Below are 22,121 nucleotides of genomic sequence, written 5' to 3'. Positions count from 1 at the left end.
GTCACAGTGGCTATTAAACACAACTTATCATGCTGCATTCAGCATGGTAAGTTGTGTTTAATAGCATTACTCAGACTTTAATAAAGTCTGAATATATATGTATGTATTAAACTTTAATATCACTATTCAGACTTAAATCTTGAGTTTGTAAGAATGCTTGTGGTATATATATGCAGGGAGATGAGGGGAAAAAAGCAAAGTTGCTTCTTGTAGTTTACGAAGTTTTAGTTGCTTATGTCTGAACAGAACATCCAGCGTCGTTCTTACCTGAATGCAGGCTGGGTGTGCCCCACAGGGCAAGTGCAGGGGTCTCTGAAGGGAAGAACATGGGGGTATTTAGAAGGGACTAGCTTGAAGGAGGCACTCGGGTTCTCACGTTACCTCTCTGCTATATCGTGAGGCATCCATATTCCTTGAATAGAAGTTGGGGAACATTCCATCTCTCTCTCTGTCTCTAAATAGTGTGTAAAATACCATGTGCATCATTTATAGGTGTATAAGTGATCCATGCATATTGCTCACGCACAAATCTATGTTCAGAAACCATGGACATTTCGAAATTAGCAGCCAAACACTATGAAATGACAGAATTAAGGTTGCCTGTGTAACCCTTCTCTTTCTTCCTTGTGTGCAGGTATTGGGATAGGTATTTAATGACAAGGCATATGCTGCTTTTTTTCTTTCCCGTTAGGTCCATGCCTCATTCAGTACACAGACCAGAGGGCAGTTCTTTAGTTCTTTTCCTTTCATACTTGTTCATTTTGTGGCTTCATAGTCCCTTACAGCAAAGTCTACTCTGAAGACAAAGCTACTGCTGCTATAAACAACTTCCTGTAAGCTGTACCTTACTAACTCTACAGTTAAAACTTCTGCAACAAGTGATCCAGGGGTTTTAAAGACTGGCCTTCTTCAAAACATCTCTGTTATGAGCGCCAAATGAAACAAGAACGCATTTTAAGCTGACTCCAAAGCATGGAAACTCAGGAGCTACTTGCAAAATAAAAAGAAAAACTAAGAATATAAAGAATTACACACTTTTTACATGTGCAAAGCAGCTATGCTTTTCACATCCACATTCCTGTAAATGGATGGATCTATTTTGGCTGAAAACTCAGACAGAAAATTTTCCTAGTCTCTTATTTTTCTATAAAGGCACTGTGAAAAAAGATAAGTACTTAAGAAAGACATTTTACTGTCCATTCAACACAGATACATTTTAATACATGCATAAGTTGATTTTTGTTAAAGTTTTAACTTTGAAAACTATTGATCTAATTTAAAAGCAAAAATTCTATAATATTTTCTGGTCTCTGTAGTTTTGTCTTTATATTCCATATACTTTTGTATATGAAAATTCTAATAATTGAGACTAGTTTTAGATATTGTTACTAATTTTTCATAGGCATACTGATATTCTATGTGGCTTTAAATAGTAACAGCAGTCAGCCATTTCTAAATCTGGCAACTTCTTAAATGAGTTATTTGGAGAGTTTCAGATTTGTTTTAATGTTGTCTGTGTATAAAAATATTGTTTGAAGGGAAGGACTTACACAAATATTTGGAAATTAGAAAAAGAGCTTGAAGTGTAGAGGAGGAACATTCAGGGAGGATGTGCTAAAGTTGCAGAATAAATTCTAGAAGTGCTGCATGTTGTTTTCTGATAATCATCCAACAGATACTTGACACCTCTTTAACTTGACCAGTGGTGTTTGGCTATGTGCAACGTTGCTGACCAGAACACTCCAGCTTTAGCACAGAATGCTTATTACAAGGTCAAGAGGGAATAAGGGAGCACATGAGCAGATAGCTGGCGTGACGTAGGTGAATGGGAAGGATAGGCCAAATCCCAGGGATTTTAAAATCCGTTTCAAATGCATGATAATTTGGATTTTAGTAAATAGAAGTGTTTCTGCCAAAAGCAAAGCTAACGAGGTCTGATTTCTGTGTTCAGTGATCCACGCTGCTACCAGAACATTCTCCAAACTTTCCCATATCTCCAAAATCTCCATCCTCACGATGCCCCAGTGTTCCTTCATCTATTAGTTTGGACAGGTGGCAGCGGGGCGATGTGTGGGGCAGTATGTAGGCTGGTTGGCACATCAGTGTTTACATGCTGATGGATCCTGACTTTTGAAAAGTTACAATTGCCTTTCCCTCAGTAAGGTCATTATCCTGAGGCTCTCCTCTCCAAACAGCTGTCAGTTATCGCGGAAATTGTGGAAATATGGTATCTTTGGGATTTCTGCTTCTTCATCAGATTGAATTGAAATCAATCCAACAGTTTCAAAGTTGCTTCGTGGGGGAGAGAGGGAGGTGATGGGACAGGCAGCATGAGTCATCGGCCTCATTTTGATCTAAAAAAACTAAGCTAAAGAAGTTCAACAGAAAAATCTTAAAACTTGGGAGTTAATGTTAGGTACTCAAATCATGTGATTTTTCAGAGGGTCCTTGGCAGTGCTATGTGCTCACAGGTTCTGCTGCGGTCTGTGAATCGTGGGTGCTCAGCGCTCTTGAGAGTCAGATGATTTGGATACAGGTGGCGTAGGTAAATTTAGGTGCCCTGAATAAATGCCCTATGACAGGCTATTTAAGGTGCCCTGTGTGTAGAAAGGGAGGGATTGTGTGTTTTGGGCTTTCCAAATAGGGGTAATTCACTACTGCCTTTGCCAGGTTGGGCAAGCAGTGCATGCCTTTAGCTTGTACAGGGTTAAGTTGGCAACCCTACAGTCAGTAAGCCTAAAGCTGGCTGACGTTTTTCTCCGAAGCCCTCAGCTGCAGAGGTGTCGTGCAACTGGCAGCCCAAATGGGAAATTTCTCAATAAAATTGATCAAGGACAATAGGTACAAACCCATCCTTCTTTACCTCTTTTTGTTTCTTCAAGTGCTTTTATTTTTTTGTATCTTAACTTTCAAGAAGCAATGCATGCATTTGAATGACTTGGACTCCTGCACAATTTCATTTTAATATCTCGCCTCAAAAAAAAGTTTTTGCGGTTCTTTTTAAAAGACTTTTGCATTGTGTTTGTATTATCATTGCAGATAAACCTTTCTGGATTTCTCCCAAAAGCTGAGTCAGACAGTTCTTTGACAAGCCTTTCAAGTTCAGAAAGGAGTTTCGTTTTTATAAATAGTCGTCCAGTTCATCAGAAGGAAATACTGAAGGTATCATCCTCTAGCTTTTTATTCAAGAAATAGAAATGTGACATCTTTGAGGACAGAGACATGTATGCAATCTACAACTTTTTTCCCACATAAAATAACTAGAGTATAACACAAGTCTGATGCTCCTGGTGCCTCAGTTCTTTTCCATTTGCTGCAGTCACTTAGGACACAGAGCTGGAGGTTATGTTTATGGCTGTTTTAGAAAATGTAATTTCAGTAAATCTATGCAAGAGATCAGAATAGTTGATTCTTTCTTTGTATTAGCTTGCAGAAATACACCTGTGCAGTTTTCCATGAAGGGACCTCATGTAGTTTCTTGTAAGAGAATTCTTCTGAAAATAAAGTTTTGACTTTTGTCCACTTCTTGCTGTGGGCTTATCAAGCAAATATGTATACTTTCCCTTTAAATTTATGTATGCATTGGATAAAAATGAAAGTGATAGTGCAGCAGCATTGGCTACAGCTAGGCATTGTGTAGGCAGAATTTGATACTCTTGGGTTTCTCACACTGCTGAACCTTGCAGCACCTCACTTGGAGCAGTCTTGCTATCCTAATGCTTGCCCTCCCCAGAAAAGAAAATCACGTTCATGCCAAAGTGTATGTGTAGGTTTTAAAATGAAGACAATGAAGTAGTTTTCAGTTGGCAAGCAAAGCTTTGTAGATGTAAACTCTGAACTTGTGTTGGTACATTAAGTGCCAAATAAGGCTAATCCATCTCTGTGCAGTATTTGATGTGCCTGGTTCTTCCAGGAGTTCAAAGCTCAGCTTGAATCCCATGACAGAGACAGCTTTCTAACTAGAGCACGGAGGTCTAGATTCAAGGTGGGATTCAGAGTACTATCATACAAAGTAAAAATACGTTGCCCTTCATTTAGGGCTGTTCTGGTAGTAGTGCAAGTGATAGTCTTCCACTGCCTCTTTTTTTTTTGGTCTATTTTTTTAATTGGTCTTTTTTTTGGCCAGGTGAGGATAACAATACATCTGTAAGAATACATTTTGATGGGTTTGGAAAACAAGCTATAGATCACTTACTTTTATCTCCATGTTACGTATGGGGAAGAAGTGCTGGTGGACCTCTTACTACTGCAGTTCAGTGCCAGCTGAGGACAGACTGTGGGAATATTAAGGTTAAAATAACTTGAAAATATTTAAATCACTTTAATGTTATTTAAACAATATTTAAGAATTAAAAATTAATCAAAAGAATTAAAATTTGATCTGCAGCAGATCTTAATTTTTTACGCACTTTTTTGTCTCATTAACAGATTCTTTTCTCTAGTGTATATGTCTGTTGAAGGATCCCTGATGCTAGAGGGAAATGCAAGGATCTTTATTTGATCCTTCTAGTTAATTAGACCAAAATACTGAAACAACTAAATAATTTTGTAGTCTTTTGGAGGAGTTTTTGGGAGGATTACAGAGAAAATAGTACGGGCAAGCAGAGTTTGAGAAAAGCTGTAAATTTATAATTGGGTTAATAAAAGGAACAAATTAATCCTGTTCTGGGAAAGGGGCTGGTCTGTGGTGCAAGTGGTACTTTCTCAAATAGACTTTAGTTTGGCTATATAAGTAGATTTTCTTTAAAAAACAAATAGTAGTATTTGTGTTGATTGAGGAAGTAAATATTGGAGTTGGAGTCCAATTTGGGCATATCATAGCTTTTCTTCCAGGTGTGATCAATACATTCATTCAGAAGGTCAAATTAGCTACCATTAGTAGTGTCTTGGAGTTGGTTCCTTTTTCTTTCTTTCTTTTTTTGTTTTTTTAATTTTGCTGTGAAGGTGTGGAAGCCACCAATAACTGTCCTTTTGGTGATTGTTCCAGCATACGGGTATACCAGTGAAGACCTTTTTAGCATTCCTTCAGCTTCAAATAAAACCCCAACAAACCAGTTACGCTTTTATAATGTCAAATTTTGTTTCTGTGCCTTTGTGTCTATTTTATTGCCTTTACTGACATCTCTTTATTAAATTGATCTGTAGTTAATTCGGCAGTACTACAGTCTGGTGACGCACAAGGACTGTACTCGTTTATATCCTGTTTTCTTTTTGAATATTACTGTACCTGCCTCTGCTGTGGATGTGAATTTAACACCTGATAAAACTCAAGTTTTACTGCATTATAAGGTAACTAAGGTTTTAATCTGTTTTTGAGTTGTCAACCTTTTACTTATGTAAGCATAGTAAGGGCTTCTGGGACTACTGAAATGTTTGAAGGTAAACAGTGCCACTCATTTTTTTTTTAGTTACATGATAGCTTGCCTTTATCACAAGGCTGTTTTGTTTGAAAAGTATTGAACAGGCTAAGTGGAGGATTATTCAAAATTAATTTCCCAGATGATTTCAAAGATAATTTTTACTCTGTTAGATACATGTGTGTATCACTTTGTTTTCAGACAGCTTTATAGTGAGAGGAGCTAAATGGAATTATGATGTGTATCCCTACATAAATCTCATATTTAACTTCATAATTACACTGAGTAATCACTTTTTAAATGCCACGTACATTAAGGTGGGAGCGGCGGGGGAGTTGATTTCTGGTCGAAGCAATATTTTGCCATTATGTGCGTAGATTATTGTTGACATCACTGAAGTTTCAGGATATCCTGTTCATACTATCAGGACCTGAAATTTAGACCATGTATGTCCGTGTTTTAGAGGTTGTGTAGTGATACATTTCCATAAAGTCACTTTCGCTTATTAGCACTTCGTATGAAAAACAGTGCCACAGAAATTAAGAAGGCTACATAGGTAAGGTGGTTATTCAAAGTGAATGTAGGTAGTCACACCAGTACGTTAATCTTATTCACTGAAAGTTTTTGTATTTGTCTATGTTAATGTTGTAAATGTACTGCCTGTTAAGTGTCACTTGTATAAAAATTAACACAGCATTCTCACATTTGATCTAGTTTAAAACTTCCCTTTGGCATTAGAAAAAGGCTTGGTTTTTCTTTTTTCCTTTTTTTTTTTTTTTTTAAATTTTGTGGGTTTCTTTTTTCTTTTTCATTTCCATCATTTGGTGCAAAGCTGTCTTGGAAGCATGCACCATAAAAGCACCTACACAAACAGGCTTACATGAAATGGAATGTTGTTGGTGCATCTGTCTTGACTCTAAGCTTCTAAGTCCATGTTAGGTGGCAACAGCTTTACCTGATACTGGTTTAAGCAGTCAGTACCCTGTTGTAAAGAAAGCAGTTAATTGGTTTTGTGATATCAGAGTAAACCAGTGAAGCAGAATACCTATCACAAAATATTTGAGGCTAAAGGTGTCCAGTTCAGAGTCTTTTTGAGCATGTATGAACAACTGAAATGCAGTAATCTGTACAGATTTGTCTGAAAAATATTCTGAATAAGATCACTTGCTTATTGTTCTATATTCTCAATAACTGTCAGTTACATTTTCAGGTGCGCTTGTGTGTGTGGCTTTTCTGTTTTTTGGTTTTTGGTGTTTTTTTTCCCCCAGGATTCTGTCTTACTTGCTGTTGAAAATGTGTTGAAATCACTGTATGGGCCACTACCTGCTACAGACCATGGTGAAAGTAATAAAACAGATGTTACCTCAGAAGACATGTTTGTTCATAGAACAGAACAAACAGATGTGGTTGTTAATGAAATGGGACCATCTGGAAACGATGATCTACATGCTCATACTTCATTCCTTTCATTCAGCAGTGATGTGCAAAACTGTCAAGCAGGAAAAAACACAGAGATCTGCTTAAATCATCAGACATTTTGTGGTGATAATGTACATAGTCGCCTGGACAAAAAAGAGGTTTCTAAGAGTGATGCCTTTCCAGACAGTTCCTTAAATTTATTGTGTGAGAAGGAACAGAATATGACAGATATTCAAAGTAACAGTGTTCCCGTGGATCCCAAGTCTAAAAAAGCTGATGAGCATCTTTTGAGTTCTGATAATGTTGACGAAATAGAAAAAAATGAGGAAACCTTAGTCCCTAAAGACTTACCTGAAATCTCTGCTGATAATTGGAGTATGGGAAGTGGATTTAAAAACCATCTAGGAGACAACCTGGAACCTGTTAAGATTTTGATTCCTGAAGCTGGAGAAACAATTAATAAGCAAAATGAACATAATGGTGAACAAAGCAATGATCCCCAAATCTCAGATCAAAGCATACAGAAAAGAAATGTGATAAGTGATAAATTTGGACATGTGACAGCTTATGACTTAATTAGTAGCAGAATAATAAGGAAACCAAAGTCTGCAATTGGATTTTTCACTCAAGAATGTCGTCCAAAATTGATAACTGATAATCCAAAGACCAGCATGGAGGACATCCTGCTGAAAATTGAAGAGCAGTGGAAGAATTTGAAAGAAGAGGAAAAAAAAAAGTAAGTTTTCAGGCTGTGACTTGCTTATAAATGTAGTAGTTACCAATGAGTCACCTATAGTGAACTAAAAAAAATTGTAAATTCCCAGTTATTTATGGAAAAAATAGAACAGAAAATAATTTTTTACTTTTCAAGATCAGCATCAGTATTGTGAGTTGTCATCTTTTACTGTGTGCAGACGTGCACTGCTGATCTGAGTTACTCATTTTGCCACTGTGCCATGCAGCAGTTAGGTAGGGACAGTTTTGCTGAATTGTGTTTTAGAGATAACAGCCAAGAAAATGTACTGTTGGAATCCTGCAAGCTTCTGTTTTCTAAGGGCTGCCTGTATGTTGTCATTCCTGATGCACTGTCAGTGAAAACCAGCATGGTGATGGATGAGACACCATATAGTTCCTCCAGAGCTTTTCCAATGAACAGTTCTTTTTTATTGCTACAAAGTGAGAATTCTTTTTTCAGGATCCTTAATGCTCGAACATTTGGTAAACTCCTTTCCTCTAAATTTAGGATGTATCCCAACCCAGGCTACCTCAGAACTGGTATTTACAAAACCCAATCAAATGACACAAGGAATTTCATTTTCCCCTAAACACCTATTCCAGTGCTGGTTCAGAGAGTATAATACAGTTTGAATTTTAATCTGTTTCAGCCAAAACCAAATCTCTTCTTAGATTACAACCTGAATAGCTAAATTCCATATTTTTCTAAAACAAATTGTCACTGACTTTTTTGAAATCCATTTGCAAGTAAGGGAAATATTTTGGCCTAAATTGGGGTAGGGGTTGGATTAGTTAAAATATTAGGTACATGTTGTCCTTTATGTGGAACTTACATTATGGTAGAAAATTAATTAGCATAACAGATTTTGAGACATTCTAAGACAGTTTAAAAAAAAAGAAACTCCAAACTTTCTACATCTTGCTTGTAATTTTAGAAAATGTAAAACACTCTAGGGTATCACACAAATGAGGAAAATAGAAGTAGTTCTTCAATAGTTTTACATGTAATGATTTGAATGCAATGAAATTTTGGTTCTGAAGAACAAACTCATTGGAAGCATTGTGAAAATGTGTTTTCTTCATGTTATGGAAGCAAGGAGAGGGAATTAAGACAGACCAACTGAAAAGGAAATTATACTAGCCAAAAGAGTGTAATTTTAACACTAATGAGAGATTGGATTAGGAGAATGGTAAGAAAGAGAAGCTATGCCTATTTAATTGCTGTTTATATATCTGTTTTTTTCTTGACTACTTGACTTTGTTTGAAAACATCAGCATTGTTCTGAATACCAGCTATATCAAAGTGATGTGAAACCTTTTTAGCTAGCTTCTGATTTATCTGATTTAAAGCTCACTGGCATGTAAGCATGTAAGCAACATGCCATCATCACAAAACCATACATGTGAGAGTGTTTTGTCCATCTCTGCATTATCAGAAATATTAATGTAATAGTAGAAATCTACTCCAATTATATTCATGCTTTTAATGAAACTAAACAAAACGTTCTGCCAGCTGTTTCAGAAAATTTTAATTTGCTCTGCTTTAGCTTTTGAGATTTCAGGGTTGCTTTCCTGGTACAACTGTTATATTTAAGAGTGTGCCTACAGATTAACTTTGTATTAGTTCAGGAAGGAGATCTCTCTGGTAATGAAGTTTTCCTTATATGTAGGATTGAATGCAGTATGGTCCAGTGGATGTTGAAGTGAATGAAAAATTTACCACTAGTTGTATCCATACATTTCAGCTTTGGTGTACCTCTCTTCTGCTTTTAATCTTTTAAAATTGCCTCAGAAAATAACAAAGAGATATGCAGACATCTTTTCCTCCAAGGCAATAATCCAGAACTGTTGTATGTCTGGCAGAGAACGTAAGTCTTGCCTACCAGATACTCTGGATAAATTGGGCCACCTAGAGGTAACAACAAACGTATATATACAACAGGGCAGCCAAAGTGCCACAGTTCTACTGAGCACACTATACCTCCAACTTCATGCAGCCTTGCTGGCAAGACACCACTTTTCCTGGGCTCTAGTCCTCCATCCTTCTGTGATAAAGTCATGTGTTTCTGTTACGAAGGATGTGCTTGCCATCAGCATCTCTGTTTCTCTCTGTGGCTCCTCCAGCAGGTCTAAATGAGTTTAAATCTCTTTTGGGAGCAGTACAACCAACAGATGTCTCATAGTGACATAGGATAGCCTTTTCAAAACAAGCCAGCGTTTATTACTCAACCGGAATGTAAAATGTTATGGGTTTTAGGTTATAATAGAAGAGGAAAGCTTCCATGCATGTCCATGTTGGCAGCATTGCGTATCTCCCTGCTTTGCAAAGCCAGGATTTAATTTCTTGCACTCACTCTGCTCTTACTTAATACAGCTTGCGTATGTTTCTGGCCTTAATATTTCTTGCATATCAGGCTCAGGTAGGAGTGGGAGAAATCCCTCCAAGTGCCATGACAGTGGCAGCAGTAGTTATCCTGAAGGTGTAGGAAGGGTTCAGAGCTATACACACATTATCATGGGACTAACAAATTACCTTGTCAGCACTCTACAGTAATTCTTCATGAGTATATTTGTACCTTGGGAGAAACATCATTTCGGGTAGCGTGGCCTTTGCTGTCTGTTGACAGCTAAGAGCATGCACATAGACAGTCATAGTGGCTGGTAATAACTAGCTCATGTGTGGTAGCTTTTTATTGCCTGATAAACTTCCCATGCATCTTATGGCTTGTGTGTGTGTTTATGCATTATTTGCAACTCTTTAACATTGAGGTAAATACGCTTGCTTAGCAATTCCAGAAAAATTCTTTTTTTTCCCTGTATTTTAACCTTTTAGTTAACAAGTTTGTTTTTCTTTGGATGGAGGTCATTTGGTGGTACCATCTGGTCATTGGCCATCCATCATATCTCTAGCCAGCTCCATTCATATACTGCCAGATATTAATAATGAATAATGCTATTAATAATTGATATCAGTCCTTCTATACTGTTGCTTGTCCTCAGCATCTGTTCAGTCATAATAGTAGGTTGGTATTGTCCACTCCTAGGAAACAGTGCTAGTCACCTGAAACCTATGCGTTTCAGAAGCAAACTCAAAAGCTTATATGGATGATGAAAAGCTTTTATTATTTTCCTCTTCACAAAACAAGGAAAAACAGAAGTAGCATGTAATACTTACTCATGGTGATAGTTTGAGTTTATTTCATTTCATTATGTGAAGGGGCTGATGCTGAGGTGTGTTACATTCAGAATGGGATGCCTCTCTATTCTGGACATACGTGAATCTGCACAAGTGGCCATTTGCAGTCAGAGTTTACTCCAAATAGTCAAATTCAGGTTGTTTGTCTTACAAGGTCTGAGAGACCTTATTTTACAAGGTTTTTGTTACATGCTAAATATTTCTCTTGGGTTTGAGATGCAAGGGGAAAATAATAAATCGTGGATCCAGTTTTCTAGTTAAACCAAAGCTGCCTTTGAAACTAGACTTCATTCTAGTCTTCCACTCCCTCCTTACACCTAGTTTTGCACATTTCTGTGACTTCAGGTTTTGTAGCTTCAGGAAAGGATCCTGAATTTACAGTCTTAATTCACAAAGCAGAGAAGAAACTGTTCTTGTAGCACTTGTTGATTATACTTGCCACTGTGGAAGGATTTTTGAAAAGGCAAAGGTGTCCCCTTGTAGTTTGTAAACCTGCTGTTTTCTTTGATTCTGAGCAAATCACTGATAGTGATGTATATGAATTTGCAAAACCCTCGCAATCAAAACTTTGTAAGGCTAAAATTTTTCTGATGGTAGTCTAAAATGACAGGCAAGTTGGACTTTCTTTGGAAGTGCTTTTGTTTTGGACTGTCAGTGTCACTGAAAGCTCAGTTCTCTTATAGTTAATTATTCTCCTGCATTACAATTGGGTCTATTCAAAGCAAAGTATTTATTGATCTGGTCAAAGCTATAAATGTATTTGGGATAAAAAAATTCCTGTTCAAGTGATTTCACCCATTCATTTTAAAAGGAGCAGATGTTTTTTGTCTTAACGTTTACTCCATATTTTCAGGGACATGATTTATTGCAAGAAACTATTTAAGCTGACTTTTTTAGTTAACTAAATATTGGTACCATATGTGAACGCTAGCACATCATAATTAATTGCAAATGGTGACCCTTTTGTTGACCTTAATTTTCCAGCATGCATACACATAATTGAATCAAACTGTTCCAGCAAGTAGCAATAAATAAATATGACCAGCGAAAATACTTATTTCCAATACTTACATGTGATAATACTACCTTTTTTTATTGAAGATTGGACTGGTTTGAATTACCTGCTAGAATTCAGAATATCAAATAAGGGCAAAAAGAGGGAGTTCAGCAAATCACTCCTTTGGCCTTCAAAAAAGTAAGATTCATATGCAGTAGGCAAGTGTAAACCTGGCATCTATAAAAGTTTAGCTGTCTTCCTGACATTTGTAAACTCATTAAGAATCCATTCAGGTTGTAGAGATTTAGTATGTAGTAATGTTTTAACCATTTAGACAGCATTTAGGAGTAGTTTGTTATTGAGTACTTTTTGAAAAATCTGTAAGTTTCTTAGTTACAGAATTCTGTGATAATCGTATCTATTCTGTATTCTCATGCTTTTTATTTATGTGGCTAATTTTAGGCCATTTGAAATCAAATGTCTGTCTTTATCTTAAGTAAAGCCTCAGGTTTATGAAGTTACTTAGGTTCCAAACTCTTACCTAACCGTATGGGCTCCCTTTGAAGTCTGTAGAGCTCTAGAAGCTGAAATGACTTTGTGAATTGGGCTGGATGCGACTGTGACAAAACTTCCAAAACTGTATATCTGATTGCGAATTATGGTTAAACATAGTCTTTGGAACTGAGATCAAAAGCAACTTGCTGTAGCTCTTTGTATGATGCAGTCTACTCCTCCCCCTTCAGTAATTGAGGTGTTGCTGGCTGTCATGATGAAGGAAAATTTCTACCTCACCATCTTCGAAGGCTAATGTAATATGGGCACAGTCCCCGATGTCCTTCCATCTCCGTCATAGTGGAAAGCATATTGATGTGGCTACTTGAATGAACCATGGGAGTTGTTCCTGTCTGTTGAAATGGTTACCTTGCCTTTTGTTTTGGTATGTTAGGAGTTGGGGTTTGGGGTTTTTTATCTGATTATGCTACTGCTTTGTTTTCTTTTTCAAGTTATGAAATAAAAGCTGCTAAAGACCTGGAACGGTACAACAGAGAGGTCAAGAAAGCTATGGGACAGACAGCGCACCGACCAACAAAGGAGGCAGACAAACAGAAACCCAAGCTGAAAACTTCCCCATCCGACCAGCAGAAGCTTGACAAGATATTTCATGCTCAAATTGAAAAGAAGCAGAAACCTGAACAGCCTATGAAAATTGTGACAGTGCCTTTTTCTCTGAGTTCCTGTAGACATCAGCTTCAGAGACATGAGAAAAATGATTCAGATGAACACGAGCTTTTCCTGATCCGTCGTCAGAGTTTTCCTGATGTCTGGATTTTTGCTACTGAAAAAAAGCTAATGTTGCTGAATCCATATAGATTGGAAGAAGCCCTGCTATGTAAAAAATTACTGATGAATCATAAGCTTCCAGTAGAGAAACTGGACAAGCCAATTGTGTTAATGGACAGGTATAGTACAATTCAGCAAAAATTTGTATGTTATTTCAAGTATCATTTGATAATTATTTACCGTAAACTCTGGTAAGGCCCTGTTTGATAATTCTGTGATTATTTGTACATTCGTTTATCTGTAAGAACAGATTTTTATGTTTTGTATACTTTTATCATATAGTAATGAGCAGGCCTGGTCATACTCCAGATGAAATAATTATGAATTTTGATCAGTTTCATTGGTAATGCAGTGAAGAAAAATTTTTTTCCCCCCAGGGGAAGATTAAATGCTCCACATTTTCACAACTTCACTCTAGCTAACTTTCCCCACAGATTAGGGAATGGCTGATGTAATTATTATATGCCTAAACTTGGTCACTCTCTTAAGATATGTGAATAGCTGCAATTTTGTTTCTTTAAACAAATTGCTTTTTCAGAATACTTTTAAAACTCTTGATCACTCCTCATCACTTACTACTTTTTTCTGTGTTTTTCTCACATTTTTAATTTTCACATTAAGGATTTTGGTTTTTAACACTTTGGGAATATTTTTTTTTCAGTCTTATTGGTGGATCTCAGTATACGGCTGCTCTTTATAAAATGCAGAAGGATTACCGGAGTTTCAATGGATCGGGTTATTTGTCAGATCCAAGGCTTGTAGCAAATGGATTCCAGATAAAAGTGATAGAAGGTACGATGGTTTTAAAATCTTTTCGTTATACTGGGGCTTGTTTCTTCTGATTTAATGATTTAAATGAACGTTAATGTAGATCACGTTATTCTGTATCACCTTATCATTTAAAGCACTAACATCCTGCGTTCCTTTACATTGAGATTTTATTACTTGGCAAAGAATGTAGTCTTCTACATAGAACATTGAGTAAAGGAAACTGATAACTGAACAGAAAACTAAAATAGCATTTCAAAGAATGCTCCAAAATCCACATTTTCCTGACTTTTATTTTTTCTTCTTTTCTCAAAATGCTGGATGCCAATATCCTTAATTGCCATTCTGACAGAATTTAGATTAAACTGATTAGAATTCCTTAGTCCTGGCAGCTTCTTCCAAGGTGATACTTACTTGCAGAAGCTTCTGCAAGTATGTGCTTTAGCTGACTGCTCTGCTGTTGAGCAGTTGAGGAGGTCCAGTAAGGAGCTGGATCTGGTTATTGACTTACTTTCATATCAGAGTTGTAACACAGAGCCCAAAGGGGCCAGTAAAGAGAGGGTGACAGGATCACCATCACACCTTTTGATAGAGTTTGATCTGACTTTTTTTTTTTGAGACAGCCTACTTTTCAATGCCTCTACGTTGATCACAGAATAAATCTGTTTCATACAAGATCCTTTTACCTTAGAGAGATCAAATGTTTCTGAAGAATGATTTGTATGGATGCTGTTGGAAACCCAGGGGCAGCCCACCCGGGGTCGGTTCTGCAGATCAGGATTTCTCTAGCAGAATTCCAAGAAAAGCAAGCGCCTTTGGGGGTAGTACCTAGCTGACAGCTCAGAGAAAAGATTCACTATAAGAGCTGTTAGAAATGCTATAGCTTCGTATGTTACGGATCCCCGCATATGTACAGTGATGACAGATCTACTGTAACATATGGGATCTTTTAAGGGTAGGTACAAAAAAGGGATGTAGAGCAACTCCTTCACTTGGAGGCTGGCTCTTGGGAAGAACAGAGCCTAAGCTGTTTTCTTTACTGTATCATTGCACAGCAAAACCAAGGAAACTTCTTTCTGACTGGCTAAATCGCTACATAAATAGCAAAAACTTTGTAGAAAAGGTGTTCATGGTAATAATCTTAGATTGAATGATGAGAGGAATAAAGCTCGTATTGTAAGAGGCAGCTCTTAAAAGGTTTATTCAGTCTAGCAAATCAAAAGCTGAGGAGGTCTATGATAGGTCTCTAGACAAATATGGGAGAAAGGGATTGTTGCTTAGCCTTTTTGCTCACATACCTTCTTTTTTTCCCCCACCTCCTGATTTTGTAAGTTTGCTCAAAATCTAATTAATGTAAACTGGACGTGAATAAATTGAATGTGAAAATTTGAAGACAGTTTCTAGGCAACAACAGAGGAGAGTTGTTGACCGATCTTGTGGTACTGGAGATGTAAACTAGTTTTAAGATAGCTTGATGAGTTTAAGAGCAGAACTGTACAATATAACAGCAAGTGAATTGTCACAGTAACCGGGAATTAGTAACCATCTTCCAATCCTGTGTTCCTAAGTATGTAAAATTGAGGAAATGAAATCTTGTGAGGAAACTGTTCTCATTTAGTTTACAGTTAGTGAAAGTGCTTTATATGCACTATACAGGTTGACGAACCGTGGTCGTGGACTTGATCAGTACCATACGGCTGGCCCATATGAAGAATGGGAATCTAATTCAGTTCTTTGTCCCAGTCTTATATTTTAACTACTTGAATGAAACATGAGTAACATGTGAGGTTTGTCAGTCATGTTTATAAGCTTCTGCTGATGACATTTTAGCAGTTACAGTCTCTGTTATTGAGAGAGCATACCATTGCAGATGAAGGTAGAAATACCAGCAAACAAATGGAATTTCTCCCAGCCTTTTTTCCAACTGACCCAAGGATTTTCACTTAATAAATACTTCATCGGTCCCTCCTTTTTCTTTTTTTCTTAAACTCATCCCTGAAATATGCTATCTTCTACAAATATGTTACTATCTTCTACAAATACTTACCAAAGCTGATTTTCAGAAACACAGGTATTAATAATTAACACTCCTTACATGTCCTTCTCTGGGAATTTCACTATGAAGTTTGATGTTCTTTAATTTATAGCTTCTTGTTATATAATCGTTATGGAAAGTGACCTGCAGACCAGAGGTGATTTGTCCCACTTACACCTGAGTATTCTATAGGATTTCTCAACTTTGAGAGAACAAGTTCTTCTCATAAAACATTCTTCACTATCCTTATAGAAACATTTTTTTTGTTCACTGTCTGAATTCAGTGTCTATTTTCGCGGTTTTTTTGAAACTCAGACACAGCCTGAAAGGGGACTATTCAGATGTTGTTGAACTAGAAGTTGCCTCAGGAAAGTTTTGTTTCTTCAGGATATATTGTTAATTTTTTGGGACAGGGGTTTCTACTTTGTATGGTGGATGATAAAGTCACAGCTTGCTGTGGAGAGGTGTCCAGCATGCAAACATGCTCTTAATCCACAGTAGCTGGAGACTTTCATCTTAGCAGCATCCATAGGAGCACGTACCTTTATAACTCATTTTTTCCCAACTTTTTGGGTGAATTGGATCAGTCCTAGTATTTGCTGTTCCTCAACTATCGACTCTTTCTTGCTGTCAGGGTCCCCTCTAGTATATTTGAAGGTCTACACTTTTCCTTTGGGACTTCAACCCTGACATGGTCATATTAGCTGTCCCTTTCTGACTGCTGGTTGATTTCTTATTAATAGGCACTAGTGCATGACTTCCTTTTTCATCCTGGGTTAAGAGTTTTATTTTCTGTAGTAGAAAATGTCCTTTTTCTGTCAGAGACATCATCTTTTATGCTACAAGCAAAGGTTCAATTTCTTTAGCTTTGAATTTGAATGTGAAAGTGTGTTTCTGATAATTTCTTCTTGCAAAAAACCAAGCCTTTCTGTTGATCCGTATGGATAAGTCTGTGATGCCATCGGTAGCTCAAAGATACCCTCCAAAACAAGAACAAAGGAAATTTAGCTGCTCCAATTCGATGTTTGGCAGTTTTGGCTGCAGAAGATGAGGTTTTCTGTGACCCATGGTGGTCTCTGAAGAGGACTGTCAGTCTAGTAGGTTGCATTGACTATTTGTTTAAATCTCCACACGTACTCTGCCAAAGGAGAAGAGAAGGACCCTGTGTATTGCTGCCCATTATCATACATTAAGTCTACTCATAATACTCGGATATTAATTTGGAATGCAAGGCCTCTTGCTTTGGTATTGAGCAACTCATTAGGACTGTTTCCTAGGTAAGTATAATGGCTTGAATATAGGACCATAGATTCATTCCTTATTTCCTCTTGGTGTGTGGGGTGTTTTACAGGACTGACTATTTAATAACAACAAAATCTGAACAGCTGCCTTGATTTGGATGGTGACTTTGGTAATTCCCTTGTTGCATTGGGCTTGCATCTCAACTGGTCTTTGATAAAGATGCTTCTTCACAGTTTAAATTCCTACCTTTTAGCAACTTCTGGCACAGAGGAACTTTTTATAAAGATTTTCATAGTTTCTTACTTGGAAAAAAAACCAAACCCACATAGTATTGGGTTTTCCTTATTTGGATGACTTGTCTTTAAGGGACAACTTCTCTCATAGGATAAAAAAAATAATTCATTAATCTTGCACTAAATTTGGCAGGTCTTGGGATTAATAAGCAGAAATTGAATCTCATTCCCTCACAGTGCTTGGAATTCGTAGAAATACAACTATAGTCTTTAATGGCCAAGACCTTTTAGCTAGTGGGGTGGTTCTGAACTTTAGTTACTGTAATAACCTACCAGGAATCTTTCTCATAGGCATAGCATGGGCATGCCTCACTCTGAACCCCATGGCACCATGTGACACCAGATGCACTACTAGTAGGTTTTTGAAAGGTCTAATTAGGCCTTGTCTTCCTAACAAGGACTGAGTTCCACGTGGAGTTTTGTTCTTGTTCTGTCATTTTGGTGGGAAAATTGTTTGAACTTCTGGCAGTTTTCCTTTTTCACAAATGCAGCCTGTGGATAGTTATTTCTACAAGAGTGTGAGAGTTTCAGGCCTTACTTGCCTATTGTTTCGTTTGAAGGTAAGTCTGTCCTTTGAATGCTCTCCTGTTGTGTAAGACAGGAATGTAATTTACTTTTGCTCCATATTGTTCAAAGACTGTGCGACTGGAGGCAAGGTTGTTCCAAGTATCCTAGATCTTGGACGTGCCCTATCTTCTTGTTTTGGCAGACTAAGATCTTTTGTAAAGTCTCCTTGTTTCTCTTTATATTAATTGCTCAGCAGTCTAAGGAGTTTTCAGCTAGATTTTTCTCTGGATAGCTGACAGTGAAAAACATGTTGTGAAATAGCTCAGAAAAAGCTTCTTGCTGTAAGTATGTCAGTTAGGCAAAATCAATGGTTTCTTTGTGGAACGTGCCAGTTGTTGTGATTTGCAAAGCTGTGACGCTGAGCTCCAGTCTGTCTTCCACTGCCCTCCCACCCCCTCATGTTCTGGCCTTACTGAGGCTTCAAGTGATGCTACCTTTGGGAAAGCAGTCTGTTTGCTTTTACTTAACTCAGTATTCTGGGATCTGCCAGGCATTTGTTTGCTGGGTATAGCTTGCAATGAACCCTACGTACAGAGATGCATTTCAAGAAGTAAGATGGATTACTTTCTGACCAGTTCTTCTTAAGATGTGTTTGTTAGATGTACCTTCACTGCACATCAGTCTGCTTTTGTGAAAGTCCTAGAGAGACGTGAATTCTTGGCTGGAAAGGAGCTGGGAGCTGAGAGCAAGGAACACGTCTTACCTTGTTTTGTAACAATGGTGGGCCTTGGGCCATACTCCAAGGCAGGCTTTTAGGGTAGAATTGTCTGCCTGATAGAATATGTGTACCCAACATATGTATATACAAAGAATGTGCTTACAAGGTCTCAAAGAGCAGTAATAGGTAAATAACCCATCTTCCTTGGTAATACAAACTGCCTCAGCTCTTGTAACCGACCACTGGAAAATCATGCTGCTACTTAATTTCAGTTTGATTTTGACCATAGACTGGAAGATAGATAGTCTTATAGTGTCACCTAATCTAGGTGGCAGCTGGAAGAGAACAGTTTTTCCTGGCCATCGGGAAGGAATTATCCGAAGATGATGGTAAATGCTTTGTTTGGAAAGAGAAAAGGGAAATTTGTAGCAATGAGAAATCCACATTTCTTAGTCACTTGAAAGCTAGTTTATTTGTTCACGGAAATATTTTCCTTGGAAGTTGCAAAGCGTTTCATAGAAACTACCATGGAAACTGCCTGAAGACTGCTGTTTGAATACTCAAAAATCTTAACGTATATTTTGTCAAAAATTTACAAGTACACTGAGGCTCGGACATCTGCTTATATCATCAAATCTTGCCAACACTGGAATTCCTGCAAAGACTTGCAGATAAATATATGTTAATCAGCATGCAGTGGGCTACTTCGCAGTGTAAAGAATGTAGGCAGAAAAGGAGAATGACATGCAAACAGAAATACCAAAGAAGAAAACTTCTCTTAGCCAGGACTTGTATTGTTGGTTCTTATGTTAGACTCTTTAAAGCCCCCTTTGACTTTCAAATTAATGAGCAGTATGGTGAAGTCAAATCTGGCTGTCAAAATTTGCAGACAGGAAAATTGCTATTGGTAAAACTGAAGAGTATCGAGCATTAGCAGTCTTGTTAGCAAGCACGTATGATTGGTTTACTGGATTTGAAAAAAAAAAGAAGCCCAACCCCCGAACCAAAAAACAAGAAGACCATGTTTTGCAAATCCAGAACCTCACTGTCATGAAATTTTAAGAGGAAGCACTGGAAGTACAAGTTTTTAAACTGAAAATCTTAACACTTTGAAACTTAAAATTTTGTGTCCCGTCTTTGGTAGCATATAGAGAGGTAATTATTGAAAGCTTGTTAAATAGACTAAGTTCTCATTGTAAAGACAAAGCAGCATAATCAAATGGTCTGGAACAGTTACTCAAATCTAGTCTTTCATTAAAGCAAAATTGGCATAAAAATGAAAAGAGCTGAAGGAGATTAAAAACAGACTTTATCTTTTGTTCCTGCCTCTTAACTGGCAGCCTTTCCCATGGGGAAATATTGGCATAGTATATCATCTTATCTCACCTTTAATAATTGACGAACTTTCAGATAGTTTAACATTTTGCTTTAAGCTGAATCTGATCACAGGCTTACAGCAGTACATAAAAAAATGTCTTTTTGCTCGCCATGATTAGGGAAAGGCAGCTTGAAAAAGAGAAGGAACACAATGCTGGGTGAAAAAGGAAATAAAGTTTCAAATTTAAAGCAGTTTTAAATAGGTAGCTGCTTGGAGGTTATGTGATTTTGTTGGGTTTTTTTTTTTTGGGGGGGGGGGGGGGCTTGTTCCCTGTATCAAATTCCCACTCTGGTCAAGGTATCTCTTGCCATGAAGCTTAAAAAGGCCCAACAGCATTATTTACCTGGTGACACACCCATATTTAGAAAAATTTTCAACCTGCACAGTCTTCCTGTTCATCTATGCTCTTATTTAATGACTGTCAAATACACAGTGCCTGGTCATGGATAACAGTCCCATTCTACTAGCTAATGAAAGTACATTGTGGTGACTTACGTTGCATATATATTTTCTCTCACTTCTGAAATCTTTCACTTTGTTGTTTGGATTAGGAATGTGAATGATCCCTTATCACAGTTTGTTAGTTTAATCCACTTTGTAGTAATCTGTTTGTCTCCACCTTTTTTGACTTTGCAAAAACCATTGGTGACTCAGGCTGAATGTAATTTATCCTACCTGGGGCCACTACACAAGAGTGGATTTGTTTTCATTATGAATTGTATTATTCTATGCTCTCCTTATGAAGTTCTTTACTTCTTAGACTTGTAGTGGAGGAAAAGGGAAGGTAGCCATACTAGTTGGGTTGAGATTTCTGTGCACCCAACATGAATGAGAGGAGGAGCGCTGAAGGACTGCATGAGAATATGTGAGCCTGACCCCTTAGAGAACTTGCTTCTGACTGGGAGTGGAAGAAAAATTAGCTGTACAGTAGCAACTTCGTTCAAATTTTTTGCAAGTAGTGTGAAATCTCTTACAGAGAAGTGAGAGAGTAGAAGTGAAATCTCTTACACCTCAAAGAATGAATAGATACTTCATTGGGAAGGTTGTTTAAATGTTTTATTCATCATTCCTATTCAGAGTGGTACCTGCTGCAGCAGTGACGTCATATGAATGACGGTATGAAGTCTGTCACAGAGCCTTTAGTTAGTTATATGGGCTTGATTTCTTCCTCTGCTGTGGTAGGAGAAAAAACTGCTTTTTATTTCATTAGAAGCTGAATTTGTTATGGTAACATTTGAACTCCACAGATGTTTAAACCAATTAATAGGAAATAGTGCCAACACTCTGTTTTAATATTTTTCAAACTAAATTGTATTTTATTACTAGCATCTACTTTAATTTCTTGTATGTTTAATTAAAGCTGTAGAAGCTTTAATTAAAGCTATGCTGAAGACTGGGAATGCTGCAAAATGTTTTAAGCATTTAAACAGTGCCAGTTAGGATTTAAATTAAAATAAGCTGAGACATTAGTGATGTGAATAGGCACACATCATCATAATGAAACATTGGACAAATAAATGCTTTTGACTCCGAGAGGAGCAAAAAAACTTTCCTAATTGTATTGAATTTGTGAGACTAATTTGCTAAGTGGTTTTACGTAAGTTTAATTTTCTCTGAATTGCTCCAGAATAAAATCAAAGCAGTGTATAAATTACTGTTTTGCTTTTGTATTTGCAGGTGCTTCAGCTACAGAAAGTCATCTGGAAATAGAAGGGATGGCAAATTGTCTGCCATATTATGGCATTTCTGATTTGAAAGAAATTCTGAATGCAGTAGTTAATGGAAATGCGAAGGAAGTATATGAATGTAGACCTCTCAAAGTGATAAATTACTTGGAGGTATGACAGAAGTTTGCTTTTAAGTATTGGCCAGCTAAGCTTATAATAAATCCTTAAACAGCTTGAAAATCTTTCTTCAGCTTTCTGTTGTAATTAATGTAGTTCTGTTCTAAACAGAAGTTACTTTTGAAAAGGAGAATGTCATATCCTTTCTGAGGTACATGGGTTCTGCATTGCTGATCAAAATATTTCCATGAGACATACCCAAAACCAGTTGTCCAATGTGATATAATACACGCTGAAAGCTGATGTTTACAAAGTGTTTCTATATAGGCAGTTTTCAGACTAGAAAGGCAT

At 37.2% G+C, this 22,121-nt stretch overlaps 1 protein-coding gene across 2 annotated transcripts in view; it reads left to right on the top strand.

The window, feature by feature from the left end:
- Positions 1 to 22,121, top strand: part of PMS1 (PMS1 homolog 1, mismatch repair system component) — a 49,067-nt gene that overhangs the window by 24,091 nt on the left and 2,855 nt on the right. The window contains exons 7-12 of one of the 2 annotated variants that reach the window (XM_059820130.1): positions 3,040 to 3,162; positions 5,146 to 5,289; positions 6,626 to 7,512; positions 12,709 to 13,164; positions 13,707 to 13,837; positions 21,664 to 21,824. In XM_059820130.1, coding sequence (XP_059676113.1) covers positions 3,040 to 3,162; positions 5,146 to 5,289; positions 6,626 to 7,512; positions 12,709 to 13,164; positions 13,707 to 13,837; positions 21,664 to 21,824 — 1,902 coding nt within the window. The remainder of the gene's footprint in view (positions 1 to 3,039; positions 3,163 to 5,145; positions 5,290 to 6,625; positions 7,513 to 12,708; positions 13,165 to 13,706; positions 13,838 to 21,663; positions 21,825 to 22,121) is intronic. The other variant, XM_059820131.1, reaches the window with a different exon arrangement.

Source organism: Gavia stellata, chromosome 8 (genome assembly GCF_030936135.1).
Source record: "Gavia stellata isolate bGavSte3 chromosome 8, bGavSte3.hap2, whole genome shotgun sequence".
NCBI classification, from domain to species: domain Eukaryota; kingdom Metazoa; phylum Chordata; class Aves; order Gaviiformes; family Gaviidae; genus Gavia; species Gavia stellata.
The sequence above is the reverse complement of the archived record's forward strand: the minus strand, read 5'-3'. Positions and strand labels throughout refer to the sequence as shown.